This window comes from Leptonotus elevatus, chromosome 12 (genome assembly GCF_054856555.1).
Source record: "Leptonotus elevatus isolate MCC_2025b chromosome 12, RoL_Lele_1.0, whole genome shotgun sequence".
Lineage (NCBI taxonomy): Eukaryota > Metazoa > Chordata > Actinopteri > Syngnathiformes > Syngnathidae > Leptonotus > Leptonotus elevatus.
The window spans coordinates 11,039,967-11,067,881 of NC_141250.1; the positions used below are offsets into that span (position 1 = coordinate 11,039,967).

At 38.5% G+C, this 27,915-nt stretch overlaps 3 protein-coding genes across 4 annotated transcripts; 2 read left to right on the top strand and 1 right to left on the bottom strand.

Annotated features, from left to right (window-relative positions):
• The first annotated feature begins 130 nt into the window (after positions 1-130).
• LOC147164545 (OX-2 membrane glycoprotein) lies at positions 131-9,178 on the top strand. Its single transcript, XM_086090394.1, has 7 exons — positions 131-290; positions 535-647; positions 999-1,319; positions 3,532-3,864; positions 6,981-7,265; positions 7,391-7,492; positions 7,652-9,178. Exons 2-7 carry the CDS (start codon positions 569-571, stop codon positions 7,663-7,665), a joined length of 1,134 nt encoding a protein of 377 aa, XP_085946520.1. The 5' UTR covers positions 131-290; positions 535-568; the 3' UTR covers positions 7,666-9,178.
• Positions 9,179-10,544: 1,366 nt separating this feature from the next.
• LOC147164546 (cell surface glycoprotein CD200 receptor 1) lies at positions 10,545-19,024 on the bottom strand. Of its 2 annotated transcripts, none has more exons than XM_086091227.1 (6): positions 18,881-19,024; positions 14,806-15,114; positions 12,966-13,232; positions 11,451-11,550; positions 11,238-11,280; positions 10,545-11,107 (listed from the first exon to the last, which is right to left on the bottom strand). In XM_086091227.1, exons 1-6 carry the CDS (start codon positions 18,927-18,929, stop codon positions 11,036-11,038), a joined length of 840 nt encoding a protein of 279 aa, XP_085947353.1. In that variant the 5' UTR covers positions 18,930-19,024; the 3' UTR covers positions 10,545-11,035. The 2 variants fall into 2 exon arrangements, with proteins under 2 accessions (XP_085947353.1, XP_085947352.1); XM_086091226.1 differs by lacking the exon at positions 18,881-19,024 and adding an exon at positions 16,715-16,881.
• cfap91 (cilia and flagella associated protein 91) lies at positions 18,234-27,270 on the top strand. The gene is made up of 17 exons (XM_086091225.1): positions 18,234-18,793; positions 18,895-18,974; positions 19,482-19,627; positions 19,716-19,799; positions 20,118-20,171; positions 20,256-20,434; positions 21,362-21,539; positions 21,766-21,923; positions 22,010-22,183; positions 23,259-23,389; positions 23,460-23,549; positions 23,633-23,704; positions 23,788-23,934; positions 25,044-25,265; positions 25,327-25,475; positions 25,557-25,648; positions 26,658-27,270. Exons 1-17 carry the CDS (start codon positions 18,712-18,714, stop codon positions 26,855-26,857), a joined length of 2,238 nt encoding a protein of 745 aa, XP_085947351.1. The 5' UTR covers positions 18,234-18,711; the 3' UTR covers positions 26,858-27,270.
• Positions 27,271-27,915: the final 645 nt, after the last annotated feature.

Sequence of the window (27,915 nt, forward strand, 5' to 3'; positions counted from 1 at the left end):
ATGGCCTGTCTGATGTACAACAACAATAATGCCTCGTTCGCTAGAGGGCGCTGTGAGTCCAATCTAACGGAACCTACGAGTGGCTCTCTCTCTCTCTCTCCTTTCATTTCTCCCCTCTGTGTGGGTCCAATCTTGAGCTTCAGCCTGCTGCTGAACATTTGTGCTCACAATTGGAAACAGTCACGTCGAAGCAAAAGAATCTTTGTTCGACTTTTGTGTGATGTTAGGAACTACATCTGACATGTTGCTGAGGTAGAACATCCTCAAGGGTTGTTAGGACACACGAAGAGGTGAGTGTCTTGTTTTTTTTTTTTTAATCCTTCTCCAGACAAGTCCATTGTGTATATAGTTTTATTATGTACAGCGTTTTTGTGGCTTTTGAGATATTTTTGCAACCAAAATAATTGTGATACTGAAAAACAAGCATTTAATTATTGGCAAAATGGACTGTTGTAGCATATTTATGTAGCTATTCTGTATCATTATGATCGTTTACAATCACCATCACAATCTAATGTAAAGTATATGTCACAGCTGTCAGATCTTCGTCTTCCCTGTTAAATGAGCAATGATGAAGATGATCCGGGCCTCCTGTAGGAAAGGTCTGCAGGTGTGTTTGCTCCTTCTGCTGGTGACAAAACTACAGGGTAAATATCCATCATGTTAAAACTAACTATCTAAATAAAATCTGTTTTAGAAATATGAATGGTTGAATTTGTTTGTAGTGAATTGTGAACACGAATGAAGAAAAATACTTTTTAGGATGCCACAACAAAGAATTTTGATTTTGGTAAATTGTTGAGATGGTGCATTTTTTTTTTTTTTTTGTCTGTATGCAAAAAATCCTCCAAAATAGACTTTCAAAGCTTTCGCTCAGTGCGTAGTGAATCTGTGTGACATGAATTTTACATGTTTAATTAACTACTGACAAATGTAAATTACCTCACAATATTCTAATTGATTTATTAATATTCACATGTATATGGAATGTGTCCAAGGCAAGGTGACAGCACCGGAGCATGTGCAGGCCGGCGTGGGCAAGCCGTTCACTTTGACGTGCGCCCTCTTGAAGGACAGAGGCGACTCCGTGCGGCAGGTGCAATGGCTGGACGTGAACAACCAGACGTTGCTCAGCTACCAGCCGGGCAACAGGGACAGTGTGAGCGGGCAGCAGCACGTGGAGCTCACCCCTTCCTCGAAGGACACCTCGTCCGTCACCATCCAGAGAGTGAGCTTCCGGGACGAAGGATGCTACGCGTGCATCTTTGACTTGGTCCAAGCTGGTGCCAAACATGGACGCACCTGCCTGACTGTCACTGGTGAGTAAAGTATATCAGTTGAATTGTGGTATGTCTATTTATTTATTTATTTATTTACACACTTTGCTTGCTTGTGTATTTAATATTAGTGTTAGCGACCAAGATAATAAGCATCTTGACAGACATGCGTCATGAGTCCATCGTAGACAGTTGAATTAGAGAGTATCTGGTCACGTTTCAAAATAAAATGTTCTATAAAAGTACTCCCCCCCCACCCTTTTTTTTTTCTCTCCAAAGTTTTAACTGTACCGGTCTGTGGCCAGTGGCCACTGTTATAAAGCGACACGTATGGTGATGTTGATTGTTGTTGATTTGTGTTGATTTAAATAACGTTACTGTTATCATAGTTGTTGACTGCATTATTGGACATAACATTTTGACAATGAAGATGGCACAACACGTAGCACCACTGCCGTCATTCCTCGTCGGCAGTGTCGTGATCTCGCCGGAATGAATCTTTCTCGACTAGCCACAATTGGATTACCCGAAGCTAGTAATGTGAGGCTAACGGCTATACTAGCATAGCATATCAGACCCACTCATACCTATGAAAACTTTGTTAGCTTAACATTTCCTCTGTATATATTGGTATAAAGAAAGTGGGGGCACGACAATATGACTTCTTTCAGCAACATTGAACATGTGTGTAACTGTCAATTAACAAATGTTAGTAAGGATAAAATACTCATTTTCATCTTTACTGATGACAAAAGTGTTTGTCTTAAAAGTCTTAATTGTCACTGTAAAAATATAAAAACACATCGCACAATAATTCCAATATGAAATAAATAAAATTGAAATATTTCCAGGCAGGCCCAACATTTCACTATCGTTAAACCTTTTTTTTTTTAAACATTGTATGTTTTATGTTTATTTTCTCTGTGCAGATATAAATCTTCCAAAAGTCCATCCATTCAGTTTCTGTCATGCTTGTCTTCATGAACTGGAGCCAGAAAATCATAGATTGTCTTCCAAAAGTAATTTGTCATCATTTTTTGCATATGTGTTAGATTGAATTAAACCTCATCAGCGTGTTTGTTTTTTTAAACCAAAGAGACAATCATTGAACATTGATTAAAGCCAGAAATCAAGTGCACTCCTGCAGTTTAAGTCAAGAACACATGCAATAAGTCTCTCTTTGAGGTCCGAATGAGTTATGCGCCTGGTGACAGGAAAGGATCAGTTGAGAGGCGTTTTCGCTCCACACTTCTCATATAATGTCTGCTGCAAGGCCTCATGGGTAGTGAAAGCACATTCCTTTGAGTATGAAAAAGCTTTAGACTGGTCCAAGAAAAGCTGACTAAAATGTGCTCCTCATCCCTTTCTTTATCTTAAGTAAGGATAGAATCAAAACAACAGATCCGATGAGAGGGCATCAAAGACGAAAAAAGTGTGGCAAATGATGAAAAAAACTTGAGAATGTATATGAATGGAGTCGTTTGGAATCATATCGCACGCGTATCATGTGACACGTACCTGTATGCCCAAACTCTGTGGGGCTTCCAGATGAAAATGTTCTTCATTTCGAGAGCTGGACAAGCATGCTGAGGCCCAGCCAGGTATGTTCATAAAATACAGAAAGGGACTCACTCCACTAAGCAGAAACAGCTGTGGCTCATTTTCTTGCTGTTTTGGGCTCATATTTTCAGAATATTTGCGCTCCAACCGCTCCCGGAAAGAATGTCCCAAGAGCACGGCCTCCAACGGTAGACATGGCAAAATAATTCAAAAAAGATGGGAATAAATAAATAGTCAGGTTAAAGGAGTGCAAAGGGTCAGGGCGGAGGCAAAATAACAAAAACAGGATAACGGTGTGCAAATGTGATAAAATGTGTGTTTGTGGAATTGATGCTTCACAGCTGACAACGTGCTCTGTTCCCTGACACTGGTTGACTTACAAGTTGTTCTAATTTTGAAACCATTTTCTCCATTGGAATTGTGATTTACCTACTGTGTGAGTGTGGAGTAGCCAAATGTTTTTGCTCGAGGACCACATATAACATATGCTTTTTAAAACACAAATAAGAGGGTCAAGTTGCAAATGAGGTTAAAAAAAAAGACTAAAAACAAGTGTGCATGTAAAATAGTTTATTTTAATAATAAAATAATAATTCATTCTCAAACCATTTATTTAGTACAACAAATAAAATAAAAGTGAGCTGGAGTTCGCCGCTGTTTATTTATTGACCTTGTATGTGTGTTCCCCTCTCAGCATCAGTGACAGCAGACAGCAACAAGACAGCAGTTAGCGGGAAGACGGCAACCCTGTCGTGCTCTTACGGCCTGCCCGAGAAGGTCCAGCAAGTCAGCTGGCGGTACGCCTCGACCCCGGTGGGCCTATCCTCGGAAGTGGCCTCCTACGCCAAGAGGGGCGACCCCATGATCGAGTCCGCGTACCAGGGGAGGGTGTGGCTCAGCGCTTCCCTGTCGGACAGCACGCTCACCATCCAGCCTGTGGCCATCCAGGATGAGGGCTGCTACACCTGTCTGTACAGCACGCACGCGGACGGCCCAAAGAGCTCCACTGTGTGCCTCTCCACATATGGTGAGCATGCAAAGTCAGTTTGCCAACATTCATTGCGCCAAAGCACATATTTTAACATGAGAAAAATCTCATAACACACTGCTAGTCAAAAAAGTGGATACACAGGTTATATATGTACCTTCGTCTGGTAGGAGAGCATTTAATAGTTATTATGCCTTTCACTATACATCACTGGCATAGACAGATGAACAAAAAAACAACACAAATGCTATCATTAGCTTTGCAGCAAAGCTAATGTTCGCGTTTGAAATGTTTGTTTTGTCATCGCTAGTTGTATCAAAGCCTCTTTTACACAGATCCTGTAAAAAAACAACACACATGCTAAGCTAATATTAGCATGCTAAGCTAACATTGGTGTGTGTGTTTAATTTTGTCATTTCAAGATGCGTATCCTCAAATGTTACAATATCATCTTATATACAGGGATTACATTAAAAAAGATCACACATGCTAAAGCATATATACACAAATGCTAAGCTATTTTTTTGCGACCAAAAAAACAAACGAATGCTAAACAAAGGGTCTGCAACCTGTGGTAGTAAAACCATAGCTAAACCCAAGCATATAAAGGTTTCTGAAGAATTCTGAATGTTTAATGCTAAGCTGCACATGAAGTACATTAAAAACAAACGTCGCTCACGCCTAACAGATGACATCTTAAAATCATGTGTAAAAATGAAAGCGACGTCCTACAGCCCCGATATGCTGACACTGTACGTTGAGATTCAGGAGCAAAAATCATGTTAACCAGGTAGAATACATATTCTAATTAGCTGTTATTTTGCTATTTAGTTTGTTGTTATTCTTATCCTCAACTTATATGTCAAAATTGTTTTGTAGCGCTCTCTCGTCTTTTTCTTTCCTTCTTGTGGTAGAAAGCCAAAATGGCTCGTCGGGTACTTAATTTGCTAAATTAAACGTGAGCCTGTGTTTTTTGTTTTTGTTTTGTTTGTTTTTTATTTCTACCTGTGTATCCTCAAATATAATCAAATTTTACAAAGATACCAGAAAATAGCAGAAAAATAAAGAATAACTCACATGCTAAGCTAGCGTATGCTCCTGTGTTTATTTAGTCTTTTCAGGCTATACGTATATCCTGAAATGTTATATGTAACTCAAAAAAGAATAGTTTGCCTAAGCTAATGTTTGCAGTAAAAAAAAAAAAAACATGACACAGATGTTAAGCATTAGCATTAGTTCTGTATGTGCATTTATTTCCTCATTTCTAGCTGCGCATCCTCAAATGTTAGCCTCTTTCACACAAACATTAAACAAAAAAGAATATGCTAAGCTAGTGTTGGCATTTTTTTCCCCATTTCTAGTCAAGTATTATCAATTTCAATAAAAATAAATAGAAAAATGCTAAAGCCAACATTGAAAGAAATACCAATAGAAATAAGCTATTGTAATGTTTGAGGATACTTAGCATGTTAGCTTAGCATGTGTGTATTTATTTTGTGGTATATGTGTGGAAGAGGATAACATTTTCTATCATAGTGATAGTGCATAAACAGTTAGCAATACAAAAATAACCACATGCTAACATTACCGTGGTTTCCATAGTTTTCAGTGGTACTAATTTGAGAATAGAACATTTCTATCCATTCTCTGCTTTGTGTGTGTGCATGGGGGCGGGTTGGAGGGGGGTCATACAAGAGCAAATTCCCCCTCTGACTTCTCAGGAACATGTCTGGGACTTAAAGAAGGAATGTTGATCTCGTCTTCCTGGCGCATTTTGTAAGGAATCGTAGCGCTGCGGAGCAAATGGTGTGGATGAGATCCTGATGCATGACTGTTGTCAGTGTTGTCAGCGCACAGTGGCCGCCCTGTATGCTTTTGTCTCTGCTTGGCTCTCTGGTTCCCACTCCCTCGCTCTCTATTTCCATAAACACATGTGCTTTTGTTTGAAAGACTGCAGTACAATACAGTAGGTGTTTCTATTTGTCGATCACCATTAGCATTTGTATTGTTCTCCTCCATGACATCCTCCCTGTCTTCAAGTGCTGCTATAGATAATGTCAGACCTCATACTGTACAATGCATGCTGCCCATCGGGATTATCTTGTTATTAATGGCAACACTTGCTTTTGTATGGTTATTGGTAGTGCTTGAAACTTTACTAACTGAACACTACACACACACACACACACACACACACACACACACACACACACAACATGGTAGCACTGAGCAGAACATTACAAAAAGGTGAACTTTTCAGTGAAACCCGGGCCAGCTTCACAATGTCCAAATAACTGTGGCCAAATAATGCGTTGCTGCCAACACAAATGTTCCAGTCGACCATTCCTAGCTCAGAACAGCAAATTGAAAACAGACAGAGATTCTCGTATGGATTTTCTGGAATTCACATGTTGAAACTATTTTTACTCAACATCTCAAGAAATAAAAAAAATAAAAAATAATCACAAGTTAAAATAACATAATGAAGGTGGGGGATGATGGTGTAAAAGGGTGCAATGTCGAACTCCGACCAGCAGAGGGCAACGTTCTCAATTTTACGAAAGGCTCCAAAGAGAGTTGCGTGTTCGAAAAGCGAAGAGCCGCACAGCAAATTTTATATTTTTGTGTTTTACAGATTAAACAAAATGTATACGTTTTAAGTTTTGACTTCGTTTTGACTTTTGTTTTTGAAAATTCGGTTAGTTTTGATTAGTTTCTACTTCTATTTTTTTTTTCTTTTGACAATGCTTTTTTAAAATAGTTTTTTATTAGATTCAGCATTAGTTTTAGATTTCATATACATATGATTTATTTGTGGAGTGGTCTAAAAATGTTGCAATTTTGGTGAAAAAGTAAAGGAAAAAAATTACAACCCGATTTTGGGGGTTGTTTTATGCACAATGACCCAATTTTGAATGTAATTGAAAGAAAGTTGAATAGTGGGTCAGTCCCTTTTTAAGGCAAGTTGGGTTATTTTTAAACCAACTGTTTTTTTGATCTTTCTTCTTTTCGGCTGAACAGTAGTACCAAAACAAATACATTCAAAATAAAACATATGACATTTTTTTCTGGAATAATAGTTTTTGTACTTTTATAAATGTAAAATGTAATTTGTTATTCATCCTATTGTTCCCTTCTCCTTGTGTTTGTACCAGCGCTGCCCAAACCTCAGGTGAGCTACAAGAGCACGTCGGCCGGCCTGATCGAGGCCAACTGCAGCGCCGTGTCCCGGCCCCCCGTGGAGATGGTGTGGAACGTGGAGCGGGACAACCGCACCGTGGGCCCGCCCGTCACCACGCTGCTGCCGCGGGACGACGGCACCACGCTGGTGATCAGCACGCTGATCCTGCGCTCCGGGCTGCTCAAAGACGTGTCCGTCAAGTGTCTGGTGCACCACAAGGGCCTGGAGGCCCCCATCGCCGTGTCCATGAACACCAAAAGTCAGCCTGAAACGTTCTCCTGTTAAATGCGTCACGACACGACACTTTGCTAGCTGTTATTAGTTAGCTGCAGAGCAGAGCAAGATGTGATTTAATAAGCTAACATTTGTGTTTTGTCCTCGCAGTCGGGACGGCCCTGGCCATCCTCATCTCGGTGACCACAGTGGCAGCTCTGCTGGTGTTGGCCCTCTGCTTCTGTCTCTGGAAGTGCTTCCTGCGCAAAGAAGGTGAGCCTGTTGAGTCGTTGCTTTTACAGCCATATCAGATGTGCTAACCACTTATTGAATGCGCCACCTGGTTTGAATTCAATCTTATCCATTGAGACAAACTGATGCATTTGTGGCATTCCTTTGAGCTTATGTTGCCTCTGCTCATATTTGTTGCAGCTGATGACAGCTGATGACTTGCGGGCCGCCTCACAGCATTTCTATCATCTCCGCATCGAGGGCCGACATTCACACCTCCACAGGATGTCAATCACTATTCCTTTTTAGGACCGACAACCTTATGACATTCATCTTTATGCGTATACGTCTGACTCCTGTATAAAGGTTCAAAGCAAATCTTTTTGCTCACTTGGATACACACTACACTGTAAAAAAAGAAGAAAAAAAAGAGGAAACAAAGAAAAGGAATAAAAGAATAATGTTTATGAGTACATTTTACCTGTATTTTTTTTTTAAGTAACTCAAATATTGAGGAACAAACTCATGACCTTCAGCTTGGAAGACAGCCACTCTACCACCTGAGTCATGCCACGCTTGCTGTCTCCCACTAAACTGCATTGCTGGTGCGTCCAAAATGAGACCAAAAACTGCTTGGAGGTACAAGGATTTTGCCTTGACACCAAAAATATACTAACACACTCCAGGAGCGGCATGGCTCAGGTGGTAGAGCGGCCATCTCCCAACCTAAAGGTTGTGGGTTTGTTCTGCAAACCTTGTGTAGCTTTTTTTTTTTTTTTTAATGAACTGGTAAAATGTACTTAAAACCCTTCTTGGACAAAACATTACTAGGTTTTTTAAAGTAAATATTACTTTTTTTTTCTTTTTTTTAGAGTGTATTGTTTTCTTTCAAACACAGAATCAACAGTTAACCAAACAAAATGCTTTAAGTATTATTAAGAAGTATTTGATGAGAAATTAGCATTAAAACATTTATTATTGTTATATTACTATTATGTGCTCTCTTTTGTTTTATTGTATGAAACCTTAAGTGTGAACTATTTAGGAAGGTCCCATTCAAGTAGCCTTGTAAATTGCATAAGAAATCAATTCAAATGTATACTTGGAGATGCTCTTGTCTATAAAGGGTGTTTATACAGCACAAAACTGACCAGCACTGTTATTCATTAGAATGACGCTATGTAAACCTATAAATAGCGCTTGTAATCCACATAAAGACAAAAGCATGATAATGTACATTGTTACTGAAGGTGATGCAAAGTCTAGGATAATAAAAAAATATTTTAAAAATGTATATCTTTCTAGCTTAATTGAGTTTGAATTCAACTTTTTGCCCCTTACGCTGGATCCCTTTAAAAAAAAAAAAAATCCATTGTGAAGTGCTAAAGGTGTCAGCTTCTTTCATTCTGAGCCAAGTAGATGATTGATTCTGGATGCAACTTTCTTATTCGGAAAGTTCACATTTGTTCTTCCAGTTTTATGTTTTCCACACCCGTGATTGCCGTAGGTGCCCGGAGTGATTTTTAAACCGCCCAAATATGTATATATATGTATACATATACATATACACAATGCCGCCTGTGGCATACCAGTTTATAACACTTTAAGACCTTGTCTTGTTTTTACTTGTTTTTTTTTGTACAAACACTACACGCTTCAAGATAATTGCTGGAAACGTGCAATGTAGTATAAAGTTGTATACATACAGCAATAAACTATTTTCCACCATTTCAGTTTTCCAGATTCTTTGGGTGTGGTTAAAACGGGGCCCAGTGATGCATTTGGGACTTTAAGGTTGAATGTGTATGAGAGAAGTTTACTGGCAATGCGTGTGCGCTGTGTAGTGTCTGTGACTATCAGGCTCATTGCCAGTGATTATTGATTTGGTTGTTGACACAAAACTAATATTATAAAACATGTATTGACTCTGGAGCCTGACCCCAAAGGGAGGTTCTTATTCAACTTTTCCTGGGCCACAAACATGATCAGCCCGGCATCCATGTTTCGTTTGTCGAAAAGCCGTGAGAGGACGCTTACCGTGTTAAATTGTAAAGAAACTCTGAGACTTGAATACGGAGGGGTAAATGGCCAATATCCCACTACATTTTAGGCAAACAGAGCTTCCGTGACCAATGATGTAAACATAGCCATGGCATGGTTTGGTGTTCGAAGTTTAGCTTCAGGGTTAGTGTGGTTAGCATTAAGCTACATTGAGTCTGTGTGTAACCACTTGATAACCTCCCACACGTTCAACATATGTGAGCTCTCATGTGTATTGATGACGCTTTCTCTCTGCTCACTTCAAACACTGGTACACTGCTGCACATTTGTATGCTTTGTCCTCACTTATCCTTTGTCCTCAATTACTCATAAGACCGAATGGGGACAATGTGTGTTATAATTGTTTCATGCTGTATGCCTGCCCTTGTCTTTTTATTCAGACGAAACGACGTTAAAGGGCTATGCTTCTTCAACAGCGCCCTCTGGTGGATAGCTAGTAGCTAGCGGGGATAGATAGATAGATAGATAGATAGATAGATAGATAGATAGATAGATAGATAGATAGATAGATAGATAGATAGATAGATAGATAGATAGATAGATAGATAGATAGATAGATAGATAGATAGATAGATAGATAGATAGATAGATAGATAGATAGATAGATAGATAGATAGATAGATAGATAGATAGATAGATAGATAGATAGATAGATAGTGGAAAGTGCATTGTGACCGTTTCCCTGTCACGAAGGCATCGTTAACTGCAGTTTACCTCAAGATTTTTTTTTTTACCAAGGAAGACAATTGCTGATGAGTCAAAGGAAAGTGGATATGATGATGATGATTTCTCACACATACAGACTGTGACTTTGCACTTGATGGGTCCAAAAACAGGAAGTTACATGAAGCATGCTGATAACAGCATCTTGTGACAAAAATCACATTTTTGTTTGTAATATAATGTCACAATGCAGTCATATTAACTGGAATAAGTTGTGCGTTCATGGCGGTATAAGACATACTGTGCAGACAGTTATAGTGGCCAAAACATTAGGTACACCTGCTCAAACCTATACATGGTGTACGGAAAGTCACTGTGAAGTTATATTTTTATTAACAGACGTTTCAGTGTAGGTACATAGCGTAGCCAATGTACCTCCTGATAACTGGATGATATACAACAAGATAAAAATATATTGGCAAATAAGCTTCAAATTGCTTGACATTAAATCAAGAGTTGATTAAAAAAAAAAAGTATTAATAAAGGCACTGATGATAACACTCAATGAAAAGCAGACGCATAAATATGTGTCACATTTCTGCAGAAAGTACATGTCGTGGAAATGTATATAGATATACAGTATGTATACTAATATACTTCCAATATTTTAGTGTTCTCAACCAACCTGAGGTGTATGGAAACGTACATTTAAATCATACAATACTTAGTTATGTGTGTGCGTGTGCGTGTGTGTGTGTGTGTGTGTGTGTGTGTGTGTGTGTGTGTGTGTGTGTGTGTGTGTGTGCGTGTGCGTGTGCGTGTGTGAGTGTGAGTGTGAGTGTGTGTGCGTGTGTGCGCGTATCATGAGTTATAGATTGAGTTGACACGTTGAACGTAGCTGGCGTAAGGCTCCACTTCCTCTACATCCTCCGTCTGAAAAAAAAAGCCACACAAAAAGAATGGTGTCATTATAGAAACATAAAAGTGTGCCCGAAAAAGGAAAAGAAACTGAACGTCAAGAGAAGCAAACAACGGAAACCCCCCCCCCCAAAAAAACACCTACAGGCTTAGATTTGGGTGGCGAGCGGTCGGCGAGCAGACAATTTCTGGGGAAGGAAACAAAACTGTTTAATATTTAAGGAACAATCTAGTCCAAATAAAGAAATAAGATTTTTTTTAAATACATGAAGTACATGAAATAAAATAGGTCAAATAAATAAAATTAAAAACAATTATCAAATGAGATCAATCTAATAAGAAATAAAAATATTCTCACCTGTTCATGATTTGCTTCTTGTGTATAAAAAATGAGAATGCAGCAAGTACCATTAAGACTGACACAACTATAAGAATGCACACCATGGCATAGGGAAGACCTGAGGAGTAAAAGAAAAGCAAACAGACAGTAGTATTTTCAAAAGGATGTCAATCTGTAAAGTTCATTAATAAGCACCGTTATGGAGTCATTTTAATTGCCATGTTTGACAGCCTTTTGAATTTGCCTTGAGCATGTTCAAATGAGCAACGAAGAATGAAAATTGGCTAACTCTAGTTTGTTTTTGGATACTTTTTTTCTTTTTAATTAAACACAGAAATTATGTTTTTAATCTGATTTTGACACCATTTTGGCTAAGGCATTACTTACTGTCTGAGTCTTCCATCAATATTTCAACTCTTTACTGGGCGGTTTTCATGCATGCTAGGTTAAGCATTATTTCATGGCGGTCACCATTTTGGAAAGGAGAGCTGAAATCTCCATTTAATCCAGTATTGATCTGTCGGCCTTTTCTCTTACAAATGACATTAGCCAACTCTAGTTCTCAGTGGCTCAGATACAAATTCCTCCTCAGGTGGAAGGTTGGAATAGCTTGTGCTGATCAGGGTTGTACAACGTAATAGTTTGAGATTTTTTATCACAATGAGCTTTTATTTCGTTTTTAAAATTCAGTTAGTTTAAGTTAGTTTTTAGAGCAGGCTTGTTTTTATCATTCCAAATTGCTTTGTTTTAGTTTATTTTTTAATTGTTTTAGCATTAGTTTTATATTTGGAGTGTTTGTTGAGTCCAACTTTTTAAAAAGAAGGTCACTAAGTATTGTGAACTCAAGTTAAGTAAATTACAATTCGATCGTCCTTTTTTTGTACGGCTGTACAGTAACACCAAAATATATATTTTTTAATGAACTTTTAATTTTAGTTTTATTTTGTTAGCTTTCATGAACTTTAACTCATTCACTGCCATTGATGGCTATAAACGTCAAAACTTCATTTGAACTATTTCTATTAGTTTAACATTTTTTTCCCACTTTTGTTAACAAGAGTATGTAAATGTACATTTAGAACATACATAAAATGTGTGATTAATTGTGAGTTAACTGGTGAAGTCATGCGATTAATTACAATTAAATTTTTTAATTGCCTGACGAGATGATTATTAAAAATTAGGGGCGTCAGGCGATTAACATTTTTACTCGTAATTAATCGCATGACTTCAATAGTTAACTCACGATTAATCACTAATTTTATATCTGTTCTAAACGTACAATTTAAAAAAATCTAGGTTTTCATACTAATGTTAACCAAAGTAATAGAAATTATTTTTTGACGTCTATAACCGTCAATGGCAGTGAATGAGTTAATAACCTCGGTGCTTATATAGAATCTTATGACAGGATGACTCCGTTTTTTAAGCCTCTTAAACGGTAGTAACTCATGTGACAAACGACATGTCCTCATGCTCTCTCGTACCATGTTTGAAAATAAATGGAGAAGCAAAGGTCTGTGGCAGGCAAACCTTTTGGGTGCTTTGGTACCAACATCTTCTCTTCTTGCCAGAATGGATGCTTGATGATACAGGTTACATTCTTCGCGCTCTCAGGTAGTTTCAGGCGGCTTTCTACGGAGAACAATCCACCGGAAATACGCTGCGTCTCCACGGCCGACACATTCCCGGCGTAGCGCCAAGTGATGTGGGCGGCCGGCTTTCCACCCTCGGCCATGCACACGGCCACCGTGCTGTTGTTGTCCCTCGACTCCAACCAGGAGGAGATACGGGGAGGAACTGAAAAACAGAACAGAGCAGAAGAATACTTAAACAGGTAGGGAGAGAGTGAGAGGGTCAATGCCATCAAAGTGTTGTTTGCATCTCTGAAATTGGAATAAAAAAAAATACAAAATCCACAATAAAAACATGTTTTTTTCCCCTTATTTTTAAATCTGGCACTTTGAAAAGTACAACTGGTGAAAAATAAAGTTAGAATACTGTAAAAATATCAGAATAATATTGCACCAAGCTAATTTCTATTTGAAGTCCATAACAAAAAAATAAACAAATATATGAAAGCCCGCAATGGGGTTCAAACAATTAACACACCCAAAAAATAAAATGTACAAAGGCAGCACATACAAAAACTTGAAGAATAAAGTTTTACTATTACAAAAATATATTCCCCCCCCCTGAATTTACAGTTTTATTTGTACGAAATAATGATGAAAAATACAACTTTTTTTTTCAAAAAATTTAAAATATTCGTAACTGTTTCTTAAAAAAAATAGGACGTTTTTTAATTGGTTGATTACAATTTAATATTATTATTATTGAGTTGTTTTTTTTAAATATACAATTCCAACGTTTGTCTTTGAAAATTACCTTTTAAAACTTAAAATAAATTCTTGAATTGTATTTTAGTAAAATCACAACTTTGACATTTTACACACAAAAAAAAAACTTTTCAGGTAATATTTATATTAAAAAGCAGACATTTTTCATGTACTATAACTTTTTCATCATTTTAATCCACTTTGCTATTTTTTTTGTACACAATTCTGACTTTTTTTTCCCAAAAATACTTTTTTAATGGTTTAATGGCAATATTCCTGCTAAAATTTTGCATTATTTAAACTTTATTCTATTTTCGTAGACAAATTTCATAGACATGCACTCAGCATAAAAACTGGTACATCTTTATTTTCGTGCCTGGGTAAGTCTAGTTTAGAATGTTTGGGAATTTTGAAGACTGAGCTGTGGTGAGAGAAAGTTAACTAGACATTAGACAAGATAAAAGCAGGTCTAAGTTATGGCGCAGGTGGTGTAACGGGCTTTTGGTGGATTTGATCGAGGCACAGGCACAGATTCTGAGCTCTGTTGATATGTCGTGGATGTCATCATATTTCATTCATTAATAAAAATGACAAACACATCTACTGAATCATTGTAGAAATCAATTCATTGATGTAATTGTTATCATCTTTTCAAGCATTTTTTTAATAGCAAGTCACACACAGATAAACAATTGGTGATTGAAGATCTCCAAGTGCGCATTTTACAACTGCTAACTTTACCCAGTGGTCTCAAAGTCCGGTCCTCGACGGCCTGAGTCCTGCATGTTTTAGAGGTTTCCCACATTCAACAAAGCTGATTCATATAAATAGGGCCCCTACGGCTTGAAGAATAAATCATGAGATTTTATTGAAACTACAACTTTAACCTTTTTTCTTGAAAATAAAAGGTGACTTTGGGTAGTTAAAATTAAGGTTTTCCACAATATTACCACTTTTTTCTGGAAACATTTTTATTCCAAGGGTTCACAATTCACATGCAAATTTCCCAATCGTAAAGTGTGCCTAGGTTTCACCTGTGATGGACACGCTGAAGTTACAGCTGTGGGTTCCTCCATTGAAAACCGTTTCGCACTTGTACAAGCCCACGTCACGCTCGGAGAAGTTGGGGATGTGCAGGTAGAAGGAGGACTCGGAGGTGTTGCGCAGGGACTTGCCGTCGGCGCAGGTGTCTAACACTTTGCCCTCGATCAAGCTGCTGCCCACCTGACACGGTTTGCGTCCCACCAGCTCCACATTCCAGATGACAAAAATCAGATTTCTCAACGACGCGTGGCTGCAGTTCAGCTTGATCTCGCTGCCTATGTTGAACCCGAAGTGGACCACTGCCAAAAAAAAAATCATAACAAGTCATCATTATTATCTTTGCTAAGGTTGAACTCTTTGTACTGGATGTCATTGGCTTGTGCATGTGTATTTAATTTTAGGGCAAGTGGAAAAAATGACTTAATTGAAAATCTGTCTAGCGCTCGTTGATTCATAAAAAAAAAGGGGGTGGGGCAAGCATCAGTTTGCTTCTTCAATGGAACATCTTGCATTACCAACACCTCCTTCAATTTTCTTTCCACTGGCTGTAAACATTCTGACTCATAACTACATTATAACTGTAACAACACAACCCATCTATTACACTACAACAATTTATACACTAACTATAATAAACATGCATTTAATTAATACCTCTCCGACCATGCAAAAATAAATGTTGATCAAATAAAAAATGGAACAGTAAAAAAAAAGGGGGCAATAAATAATACTAATATTGGTAAACAACTAAATTTCTAACAAATAACATAAAGGAATTATTATTTTTTAATTACAATTGTAAATAAACACATGAAATATAAAACATAACAATAAAATAAACTATAAACCATAAACTATACCTCTCTGATGTTGTTTAAAAAAATACAATGAATAAGAATGAAAATAAGAATAAATAAACAGCTAAATAAAAATGTAGGAAAAAAATAAATAATGAAAATAATTACAATGGTAAATAAACCCCTCTTAGGTAGTTAAAAAAATAGAACAAATGATAAAATAAAGTATAAAACCATTAAGTAATAATAATAATAATAATAATAATAATAATAATAATAATACTAATACTACTACTACTACTAATAATAATAATAATAATAATAATAATACTTTTGTTGTTGGTATATTTATACCTCTCTGACCATTTAAAATAATAAAACCTCTAAACTGAACTATTACGTCATAATCTGTATTTGGACTTTTACTGTCATGCTTTCTTGTGGTTTGTCTCTTTTCTGTCTCGTTAGGGTTTAGTGTTCACCTGTTCGTCAAACTGGTCCCTTGTGTCCACCAATCAACTCTGTCAACCACTCATGTCTTTGTCCTGGTGTTTCTCAATGTCTCGTCAGTTTATTTGTATTTATTTGGATTGTTGCTTTTGTTTGTAATTCCTGTCAGTTGTCACGCTTGGGGACTTAATTGAATCTTTGGACTTTAATTTAGTTTTTGATCGTCCCATAGTCCCTTGTTTTCTTTAGTTTTACATTTTTGGGAATCAAATAGTCTTTGATTGTAAGCCTTCCTCGCCTCCCCACGTCCCTGAAATTGGGTACTGCTTCCTACTCATGATACAAACCATGAAGTTAAGTCAATTAATAATAAATAATGAGCATAAAAAATATGCTATTCCTATTGATATGAATACCTCTGTGGTAGTGTAAAAATAAAATGAACTTCTTAACCTTGAAGTAAAAAAAAAACATGCATTTTTGATTAACTATACAAACACAATAAAATACTAGAAATATTAAATAATAATAATAATAATAATAATAATAATAATAATGTGTCTTTTTAAATTAATAACTCTTATTGACTATGTCAATAACAGACGACTATTATGACTATCATGTAAATACAGATTATAACTACATTACAGACCTGAGTCCTGAGTCCATGCTTGGCACAGCAACAAGTGAATGACAGCAAAAAACCCAATCGGCTCCCTCATCTTCAGCTATCCACACGACTTTAAACCATCTTGTCTAGATTGAACCAACTACCGGTTAAAAAGTGACACAGCTTCTCCAATCCACGGAGCACATTTACAAGGCGCATGCAGTCTGTGGTCAACTGTGCTAATTCCTCCCTTCTTCCTCCTCCACAACCATCATCATGTGATCATCACAGGAAGTTGACTGCTCAGGTTGCAATGTGCTAACATACATTCATATGTTAGCATTCCAACGGTTAGCATTTCACTTATCTTTGCCGCTTATTCGTTTTGCGTGTAGCATAACAGCTAAATGCTGCTTCACCATGTGTGCTTTGAATTCTGGGTTCCACTAATTGACCCACGTCTGCAGACCTCAGAGGATTTAATATAGTGAAACCACTCGCTAGAAGTATAAACTAACCACTTGTCATGAGCAGTTTCATCACTTGTGACATATGAATCTTAAGTCAGTGGCTCATTCGGTGCACTTTGTCCTGTTTGCTATGGAAAATAAATCAGAGAAAGACGTGTAGGAAGCTTGTATGCACCAACAAGTTAGAGAAAGGCATTAAAAAAAGACTTTCCATGTCAGACAAAATGACAAAACTGACTGTGAGCTGGTCTTCTTGTTTTGAAAGATGTCACAGCTTTTTAGTTGCTTAGGTCAGCATAGTTTCCCCCGGGCCCCAAAAAAATGACCTTTATATGTGGAGATAAATTTGACTTTAGGGAAGAGAAGAAAAAAAAGAAGTACATAAACACTATGCAACATTGACACGCTTCGGAATGAGTGTGTGTGAACACTGAGACGCTTACGATAAGACTGACATCCTGTTGACGTCAAAATCAACTTTAGGGTCAGGCAATATGTTCTGTAAGATAACACTACAGAAAATACTATTGCCTTGATGTATTTCTGTTATTTTCTTGTTTCCCAAATTCTACAGAAATGTAAAACCTCTTTGACACAATTTAACTGCGCTATATTTGAAGTTTTTTTTCTTTTCTTTCTTCTTTTTAATTCACACTAAATTGTGTATTTGTGACAGGAAAGGAACTTTATGTCAGTTGTGAACAATGTTCAAACACTCCAATAATAAATTTGATAGATGAAATAATACTGACAAGACTAGTGCACGAACTAAAAACACAAAACAAAAATTTGTAACTAATTGGTACGTATTTATATTCAACAAAAATTCAGAACTCATTAATATTTGGAATTCAGATTACATTGTTCCATGCTGATTTACTAATTATAAATACTATTCACATTAAATATTGTATCCTTTAATTTTGAAATGAAAGAGTTGGTTTTAGCTTTTCAAAGTATTTTTAGGTCGGCCCTATTATGGATGGATGGATGTACTTAAAAAGCAAGAAACGTTTCTTAGTTGTTTGGTTGGCCTTTGCCGAAATGCATCATGGGAGTTATTTGACGTTCTCTGTAATGACGGTTTTCTTTTCAAGAAAAACGCAGATTTCTGGACACTGTACAGGGATGAAAGTCATATGACATCTTTTTAGTCGCTTTAATACCGAATTGTTAAAACTGCCGTTGAACGGTGCCAATTGAACGTCAACCCATTTTATTTTTGTTTACAGTCTCCATGGTTACCCAGCGACGATGCGCTACGTGTTGCTAGGCATACACTTGATCACACCATGCACGAAAAAAAACCTTTTTGCTTTTACATGTCAAAATAAAGCAGCACATGTCTAAAAAAACCATGCTGTAGCCTACTTGATACCACTAAAATAATTACATACAGTATATTCGTTTAAACATACATTTTCCACCGACGCTGGTGACGTCATAGAGAACGTATACTATTGTCAAGTGTGTACTTAAATACTTCACATTGAGACTTCAATAGCGCCGCTTGCGACAGGCAGCAGTTGCGAGTTAAATTAGTATTTTAGATAAAATCAATATTTAAAAATGTCAACTGTCACTCGCACAATTCCAAAGCCGACTGACGCTAGATGTGCCAAACAGGAGCGTGCATATGACTACTTGTACGGTAAGTTATGAACATTTAATTAGCCAGCTAGCTTGTGGAACGAGCTAATGTTTTATTGGAAATATGGCATGTTGTATTAAATCTCACTTTTTGTCACGCAGAGCCGGTATACTTCGTTTCTTCGGAGGTCGACCATGCCAGGGCCAGTTCTATTTCGTCCATTAAGTCGTTTGTGGCACGAGTAAGTAACTTAAAAAAAAAAGAAGAAAAAACACCAGCCTGCACTTCCACGTACCTCTCAGTATGCAAACTACAACATAAGCATTTCAAATTTAACATGTTTTAACATTGTCAATTATGTTAAAACGTGAACCTTGGGTTATGTTGTTTAACTTATCACACTAAAACATGAAATGTATAGTTGAACATGTTAGTAAGTGAAAATTATCATTTTATATTGTGAAACTAAACTTTTTTTTTCCTGGTATGGCAGTAATACCCTTTTGTAAGATCATTTATCATTAACAGCTTTAAAAAATATGATTATGATTATTACTAAACTTGTAAATAGTAATACAGTACATGTATGTTTTTACAGTATAATTTTTTTTAATCATGTTTTATATTGTCACATTTGCACATGCAGAAGTGTAATTTTCCGTCTCCAACTCCTAATGAACTTCCTCTACTAGAGAGAGCCATCATAACAGTAAAGGAAAATATTTGTTCTATATTGATCCATCTTCAGAAAAAAATGCCAGAATTTAACACCATGTTCAGCAATGAGAGAGTCACCTTTCGTCTGGACCAGTCCGATCCATTGCCACTTTCTGTGGACCGTCGCTGGCGTGGCACCGCAGAACAACGGCAGCAGGCGCTACAGCAACTGGCTGGGTAACACACACACACACACACACATACACACACACATTGTATTTTTCCAATGAAAGTTGCTGTCACTCATGACCGTCTTCCTTGACAGATTCATTCCAAATATTCAGCCCTTGATGAAAAAAAGAGAAACGTGTCAGCCAAGTGGAGCTGATCGCTGGAAATACTTTCAAAGGTTTGCACTCGGCTCTTTGTGAAAATACAAATGTAACAGACATTCACTGTGCGTTTCGTTTTTATCAGCTCACTTGCACCACCTAGTACGGTCCAATACAAGAGCTGTGTCAGAAATGTTATGTATGTGTAAAAACGGTGTCAAACAAATGTGCAAGTGATTCACTGTGGCTACCCCTGAAAGGGAAAAAGTCATTTCTTAGTCATGTACCTAGTCAAGTGACCAGTGATTGTGTAATGCATACTTCAAATGGACCATGATGATACCTGAGAAAAAAACAATTCCCGTTAACTCCATTGTTTGTTTGTTTTTATCCAGGCCTCTTCCATTTGTGGAAACGATTCCCTTGGACGTTAATCATGATGGTAATGAGTAAGTTCAACACACACTGTTATTTTTTATTTACCGGTATTTGCTGTTTTCTGAAGTGTTTTTTTTCTTTCCCATGCTCATCAGAGAGGAATTAGAAGCCACTGACAGACAGCAAGCTGAGGGCGCTCCCACCCACTTCACCGTGGCGATACAGACAGACTACAGGGAGAGCGAAGCACAGACGGACCCGTACACGCCGGACTATTTGCTACGCGCTGGGACCACCCCTTCAGAGCTGCTGGCGGTGGCTTCGTTCACCTGGGGTACACACACGGCACTCTTTAGATCAGGGATGGGGATGGCGGGGACCACATTGTTGTGGCATCTTGGTTAATCATCCCCCCACCACCCCAAAAATAAATGTGTGTATGGGGCGTTAAAAGCATGTTCCTTCTACTATAATGGAGCCACTTTAAAAAACTTTAAAAAAGAAAAGAAAAAAAAAATTGTGTGTTTAACCTATTTTCGTGGAAAAATTTGTGGGGGGGTTTTGGTGTAGAATTTGTTATTGTTTTAAATCGCAATGCACTCCGATGGGCATCAATCGTGTGCAGGTTTTCGCTTGTCGTGGCCTTGTCCTTATTCCACGTGAATCGCGTTTTAGGTTTTACGTTGTAATATCACCATTCACCACTAGAGGGCAGTCATGACTTCATTGCACTTACACCAGGTCTTTTTTTTTTTCACTCACTCGCACAAACACGCACACATACAAACATGGTCTCCCAGGCGAGGAAGCGAACCCATGCCAACCTGCATTGTAGGCAAATGACGCCACCTGGAGCCCGCTTACACCAGGTCTTATACTGATCTTTACTACAATGTGAGTAGGCCTACAACATTTTTTGCAGATTTGGAAAGACATGTAGGACAAACATACTACCTTAATAATATTAACATTTTGGGTGAGTTAGATTTTTGTGAAAAAAAATAAAACACAAAATGAGTTATTGCACTTGATGTTGGTTCTATTCAATCTTTTACACATGCATTGAAAAACGTATTGTGAAAAATAAACACTTATTTTGCACTTATGCTCATATTTTGTCCATATTTAAAATAGCATTTTTGTCAGCTAGTTAGGAAGGCTTATGTGCACCCTCCCGTAGCACTGGTAACAAAAAATCGATCCTTATACATATATCCTACTCTATTCAGCCATGCAGTAATAACGCGCCTTTGCTTGTCAGAGCGAGGTCTGCCTGCAAGTATTGAAGAAGTGGAAATGATCGAGCGGGCGCGTGCCAGAAAGGCCTGGCAGGCTCGGCTTCCGGCACTCAAGGACTTGAATCTTCTGCGCAAAAGGAAGCGAATGATGGAGGAAATTGAAGCTAAAGAGTGGGCCTTCAGAGAAGGAAAAATACAGAAGTACATGCTTTTATTGACTGATTTTTATTAATGTATTCATTTAGAGACTTTTTAGAGACCATTCAATGTTGCTTTGGTGTGATTTTTATATTATTTGAAATATGGTTCAGACACTGAATGAAGAAAGTATTTTTCTGTTGTTGATCTCCTTCCTTTTTAATTATCCATTTGTCTTCTGAATATGCTGTCAGTAGCCATGTAGGACTCAGCACAATGTCATCTGCAGGCTTCAGGACGCTCGTCTGACCTTGCTGGCGGAGATGCTGCGGCAGAAGTACGAGCCCCAGGTGGTCTTGACCCAAGACAGACTCAACAACATCTACTTCAAGCTGCTCAAGGAGAAGGAGAGCAAGCTCCACAAGGTGGACAAGCAACACATGAGATGTGAGACCGGAGCGCCGCTGCAGTGGAATGAGTGCAGTTCGAAATTGTCATTGATTGGAAATGATCCACGCAAAAAATGTGTGCAGCAATGAGGAAGCTGGAGGCCAAGCGGAGGAACATGGAGGAGAACATCAAGCAGCTGGGCACTTGTAAAGACTACACGGTGTACTCCTCCCTGACGTGCGCCTCGCGAGCATGCGGCGACAACTTCGTCAAGAAAACGGGAAATGATGAGTTCCAACGTGTGGAGACATATGATGGTGTGTATTGAAAATGTTTGTGTGGTTTGAGGGATGAAAAGACTGGAAAGTGATCATTGCCTATTGATTATGATTGACAACACTTACATGATAAACAAAGAGCCAAAAGGTTTATAAATTCCCCCAAAATTTGAAATATAACATTAAAATTTGATGCAATCCAGATCCTTATCGTTTTGGAACACATAACCCCCCCCCCCCCCAAGTGAATTAATTGTTTATTTGTAATGATACAAGACAAAATTAGTTTACTTCCACAATTATTTTGGTAAGACTCATGGTTGACTTGTAAACCTTTAAAGTAGAAATCAACCTTAAACAGTTCTTAACAATAATATGTTATATCTGTCCTCACTAGTCTAAACATGTCATTCTGATTAATATTACATTTGTGGAACAAGTTATGAAGCAAAATCCAGCCGTTTTTATCCATCTTAGGGGGCGGCCATTTTGCCACTTGCCGTCGACTGAAGATGACATCACAATTGCTCAGGGCTCAGGCAACGACCAATCACAGCTCACCTGTTTTCTGAAGCTGAGCTGTGATTTGTTGTTACGTGAAACCTGAGTAACATTGATGTCATCTTCAGTCGACAGCAAAATGGCCGCCTTCTGATATTGATAAAAACGGTTGGAACGCAATTTTAACAAAATACCGTATTTAGACCAGTGGGGTTGCATAGAACATATTATTGTCCCTAAAAAATTGGGGGGGGGGGGTGGGGGTTGACTTTCCCTTTAAATATGATTTAAATATCGAATCTGATTCAAAATCATTTTAGTAACGCAAACGTAACACAAAAAAGTAAACCCGACATACTGTAGATGACATTTCTTTGATATGGTCCAAGGATAAATGTGTTGCTTTTAAATGTGATTTAAATTCAGAATCTTCCTCCATGAAGAATTAACTCAAAAATCGTAAAAATTAAATTGAAAAAAGGATACAAAATCTACTCTGTTACTTATGTACACCACGCGGCCGTGCTATGAAAAGTTGTGAATGGATTTGGTTTGAATTTGGTGTAGTTTTGTTATGATCCAAGCGCAAATTGGTTTGAACTGTCATTACCAGGCTTACTGAATCGAATGCAGAGACACACCGAGGCCTTTCTCCGGCAGCAGAAATCCAAATCCAAAGCCAACACGGGCAAAGTCGTCAAGCCCCCCGAGAGCAGACGTAGCATTCTGTTGGAGAAGTACAAGGTTATTAAAAGAAAATGGATATCTTTAAAAGCCTCCACATCTCACTGAAAAATCATCCGCATTTGTGCAGAATCTGAGCGACGATATTTCTAGATATCTCGTCAAGAAGGAAAAGCCCGCTCTTCGTTCTGTCACTCCCACTGTGGAGGAGCCCCCGGAGGCCAGTTCGCTCCTGACATACACACACACGTTCAAAAGTCATCGTTTTGCTTGTCACACTTTAATTGTCACGTTGCTCTGTAGGGGGAAGAGGAGAAGGAGCTGGCAGTCATCCATTTGCAGAAACTCATTCGGGGAAGAAGCATCCAAACGGAGGTGCTTGCTTACGCGTCCTGACAGTGATGGCCGCTTCGTCCTCACAGCTGCCGTGTTCAAAATGCGTGTGCGCCTCCGTGCAGATATTCACTGGCAAAGAGAACCACCTGGACCTCATCAAGGAGCTGAGGACGGCGCACGCCTTGCGAGCGGAGGAGCAGCAGATGAAAAAGGCTGACAAGGAGATGGTCTTGGCCCTCAAAGAGGAGAGAGACCAGCTGCAACTCGAGGTATTTCCACAATTTGCAGTTCGGGTAAGGTGGTTGAAGTAGCTCATTAGCATATCATATGATCATTTGTCTTTAGCATTGGAATCCAGTATATATATATATATATTTTTTTTTTTTTATTTCTATTGCAGCTTTTATCATTCGCTAAAGGGTTACTACTTCCTTTCCTTTCCAATTTGTATTGACACTATTGTTACATTGCACTTGTTAAATCCTAATAAATAAAAGTAGTGTTTTGGCACCATCTTGTGAAAAGTTCTCTTAGAAAATTAGAGCTTGGGTGCTATTTTCCAGCATCCAATGCCAAGAAACTATGTTGAAGTGAGAGAGAGGAGCTTCTACATGAAAAGTAGTGCTTTGGCACCATCATAGTACCAATAAAGTATGATGAATTCTCTAACAAAAGTTGTGCCTTGGTTCCAACTGTCAAGAACTATGAATTGGGGGAGGGAAGCGCTCCTGTAAGAAAAATATGCTTTGACGCCATCTTGTGGTATCTTAGCACCAAGGAAGTATGGTGAATTCTGTAATAAAAGTAGTGCCTTGGTGCCATCTTGCATCTTAGTGCTAAGTAACTACCGGTATGTTGAACTGAGGAAAATAACTTTGATAAGAAAAGTAGTGCTTCAGCGCCATCTTGTGGCATTTTAGTGTCAAGGAAGTATGGTGAAATCTATAAGAAAAGTAGAGCCTTGGTGCCAAAGCAGTATCTTTCTGTCAAGGACTATGTTTAATTATGGGGGAAGCACTCCTGTAAGAAAAACAGTGCATTGGCGCCATATTGTGGCATCTTGGTGTCAAGGAAGTATGGTGAATTCTATAATAAAAGTAGTGCCTTGGGGCCATCTTGCAGTATCTTAGTGTCAAGGAACATGTTGAACTGAGGGGAAGAGATTCGATAAGAAAAGTAGTGATTTGGCGCCACCTTGCAGTATCTTACTGCCAAGAACTACGTTGAATGCACTTCTATTTGAAAAGTAGTGCTTTGGCTCTATCTAGTGACATCTCGGTAATCATAAACCGTTTTTTGGGGGGCATCCATTACTCCCAATATTTGACGCCACCCAGCGCATTTCTTCTACCTACAACCGTCTCCTTTTCCCTGGCAGAGGTCCCACGAGGAGGCTCTTCACGCCTCCGCCGTGGGCGCCGAGCTGGAGTACGTGTTCGACACCCTGTCCAAGGAGCTGATCCGTCTGCAGGAGGAGCGGCGCATCCACGCCTTCACGCTGCTGGGGGAGCGTGAGCGACTGAGGCGCGAGGCCGAGGAGAGCGGCAAGAGGCAGGCGGAGGAACGCCGCCGCAAGGAGGACGACCAGATCTTCAGAGAAGTACGTCGGCTGGAAAAAAGTCTGTCCGAGATGGATGACGTCACCAGTGCTTGTGTGTTAGGTGGTGAAGGTCCACCAGGAGACCGTGGACCTGTACTTTGAGGACATCATCCTGGACACCATGGAGATCACGGCAGACCAGCAGGCCCGAGAGGAGATCCGCAGGGTGGCCACGGAGGTCAACGACATCGCCTACGCCATCGAGGAGAGGTGATGGACCCGCGCCAACGTGTCGATAAATGTCTGTGTGCAAAACTGCACTTGATTCCGTTTTTTTATGCGCGCCAACAGCCGCAACAATCTTCAGTCGGAGGAGATCGTGTCGGAGTTGGTCTACGGCTTTCTCATTCCTGAGGTGGAGAAGATCACAGTCAGGCAGAGAGGTTTGTTGCCATCATTGAGAATATTGGCAGGGATTTATAAACAGGTGCATCAATATGGCAGAAAAGTTCATTTCAGTAGTTCTATGCCAGTGGCTCTTTTGTCCCTCTCTTGTGGCTCCCTATGGATCTCGAACAAAAAATGTAGAAATTATGATTTATTTACTTTTTAGATAAAAAATATTCTTTAAATGAATTAATGATTTCGATTTTTTTTAATGAATAATTAAATATTTAAAAAAAAAAATCAAAGAGACACGAAAGGTAGATAAAGTTTTAAAAATGTCCAAAAAGTGACCATAAAATGTCCCAAAAAGGAAGCAGAAAAGCAGATTACCATAAAATTGCCCAAAAAGTCAGGAAATTTATTTTTTTTAAAGGCAAAAATTAACCATAAATTGAAAAACAAAAAAAGAAATCCTAAAAATTGCCCAAAATTTCAGAAAATTGATAGCAAAAAAAGGCAGATTTTTTTTCCAAAAACTAGTCATAAATAAAAAGGAAGAGGCAGAAATCTACCATATATCCATAAAATTGCCAAAAAAGTGACAAAAAGGCAGAAAAGTCTAAAAATCTATAAAAAATGAAGTCTGAAAAAAAAAATCCCCCCAAAAATCTTTGAAAGACAAAAGGTAGAAGAAAATAAATCTGTATGTATTGGATGCTGTATATTTTATGATGCATGATGATGATGTTATGATTGCAGCTCTAATGAGCTCTTGGGCCCTCAGTACATTAGACTATCACTAACACACTATTTCACAATGTTAAAATGTTTTGCAGTTCCAAACAGATTTTTGTTTGTTTATTTGGCCTAAAATGGCTCTTTTGATAGGAAAGGTTGTTGACCCCTGATATGCAATAAGTGAAACTTATTCCATAAATGCTCTCAACGCACTCACACAAAAACTTTTCAGAAGCTTATTTATCTCCATTGAAAAAAAATGCTGTATGTCATACGAACAAGATGGCCACCTTGACATTCCGCTTGTGTTCCCCCCTCCTCCCCCAGTGCACGAGAGGCAGCGCAGACACCTCCTAGCGGTGCGTAGCATCGTGGAGGGCAACGCCATGCCGCAGATCGTGGCCAGCACAATGGGCACTCCGCAGGTAACCCGCCCCTCCGATGTGGCAGCCCGCCAGGTTCTGGACGACGTGCTGGACCCGGGTCACAGCACAGCTCAAGAAGACGGCCCTTCGCAGCCCTTGTAAAACCAATTCAAACCTCAGAGGAATTGTTCAAGTTAAACATTTTACCCACAAATTATTGACTCCTCCCCAAAAGGTTTTTGAGGATGAACATTAAAGTTAGGGTGATTTGAGTTTGATGCGCTTCGCTTTCATTTCTACCTTTAGCAAATCTAGAAAATGAATTGCGAAAGGCAAATGACTCACTCACATTATCGCTCCTTCTGTTTTCTGAGGAAACCACTTCTTTCCACTAGCGCCACATTCACTTTTCACCTGAAAAACTCCCCGAGTGCGGTCAAACATTCAAAATGGATCCTGTTGTGTAAAATGTTTGAAATAAAATGGAAAGTTACAAAATGAGCAAAATACAAATAGTACAAGATGTGTGCACTGCAACAACAAAAAAACATCACAATTAAAAAATTTGCAAAATTCTTTTGTTTCTTCCTTGACTCTTTTTTTTTTTAAACACTTATTTACTTGCAGCTGGTTATAGTAGATTTACTAGATCCTTATTTAGTTAACTTTTTCTGTAAAGTGTAATAGGATTTTTTTAAGTGATGATCTCCACAATATGAACTAAACAAAGCAGGAAGCACCCACCTTACAGATCTAAATACTGTAATTCTTGACAATATGTTAGATGTGACCTCACTGGTCTAAACATGACATTTTGAATATGAGTTATGCAGTGAAATCCAGCCATTTTTATCCATCTCGGGGCGACCATTTTGCCACTTGCTGTCGACTGAAGATGACATCACAGTTGCTCAGGGCTCAGGCAACGACCAATCACAGCTCGCCTGTTTTCTGAAGCTGAGCTGTGATTGGTTGTTACCTTAGACCTGAGCAACTATGATGTCATTTTCACTTGACAACAAGTGGCAAAATGGCCGCCTTCTGATATGGATAAAACTGCTGGATTTTGCTGCTTAACTCATATTCCACTAACGCAATATTAACCAGAATACCGTATTTAGACTACTGGGGCTGCATAGAACACTCTCCTTTAATGCTTTTTAGAAAAATGTGATCACAACTATTTTTTTTTATTTTTATTTATCCACACACATAAAAAA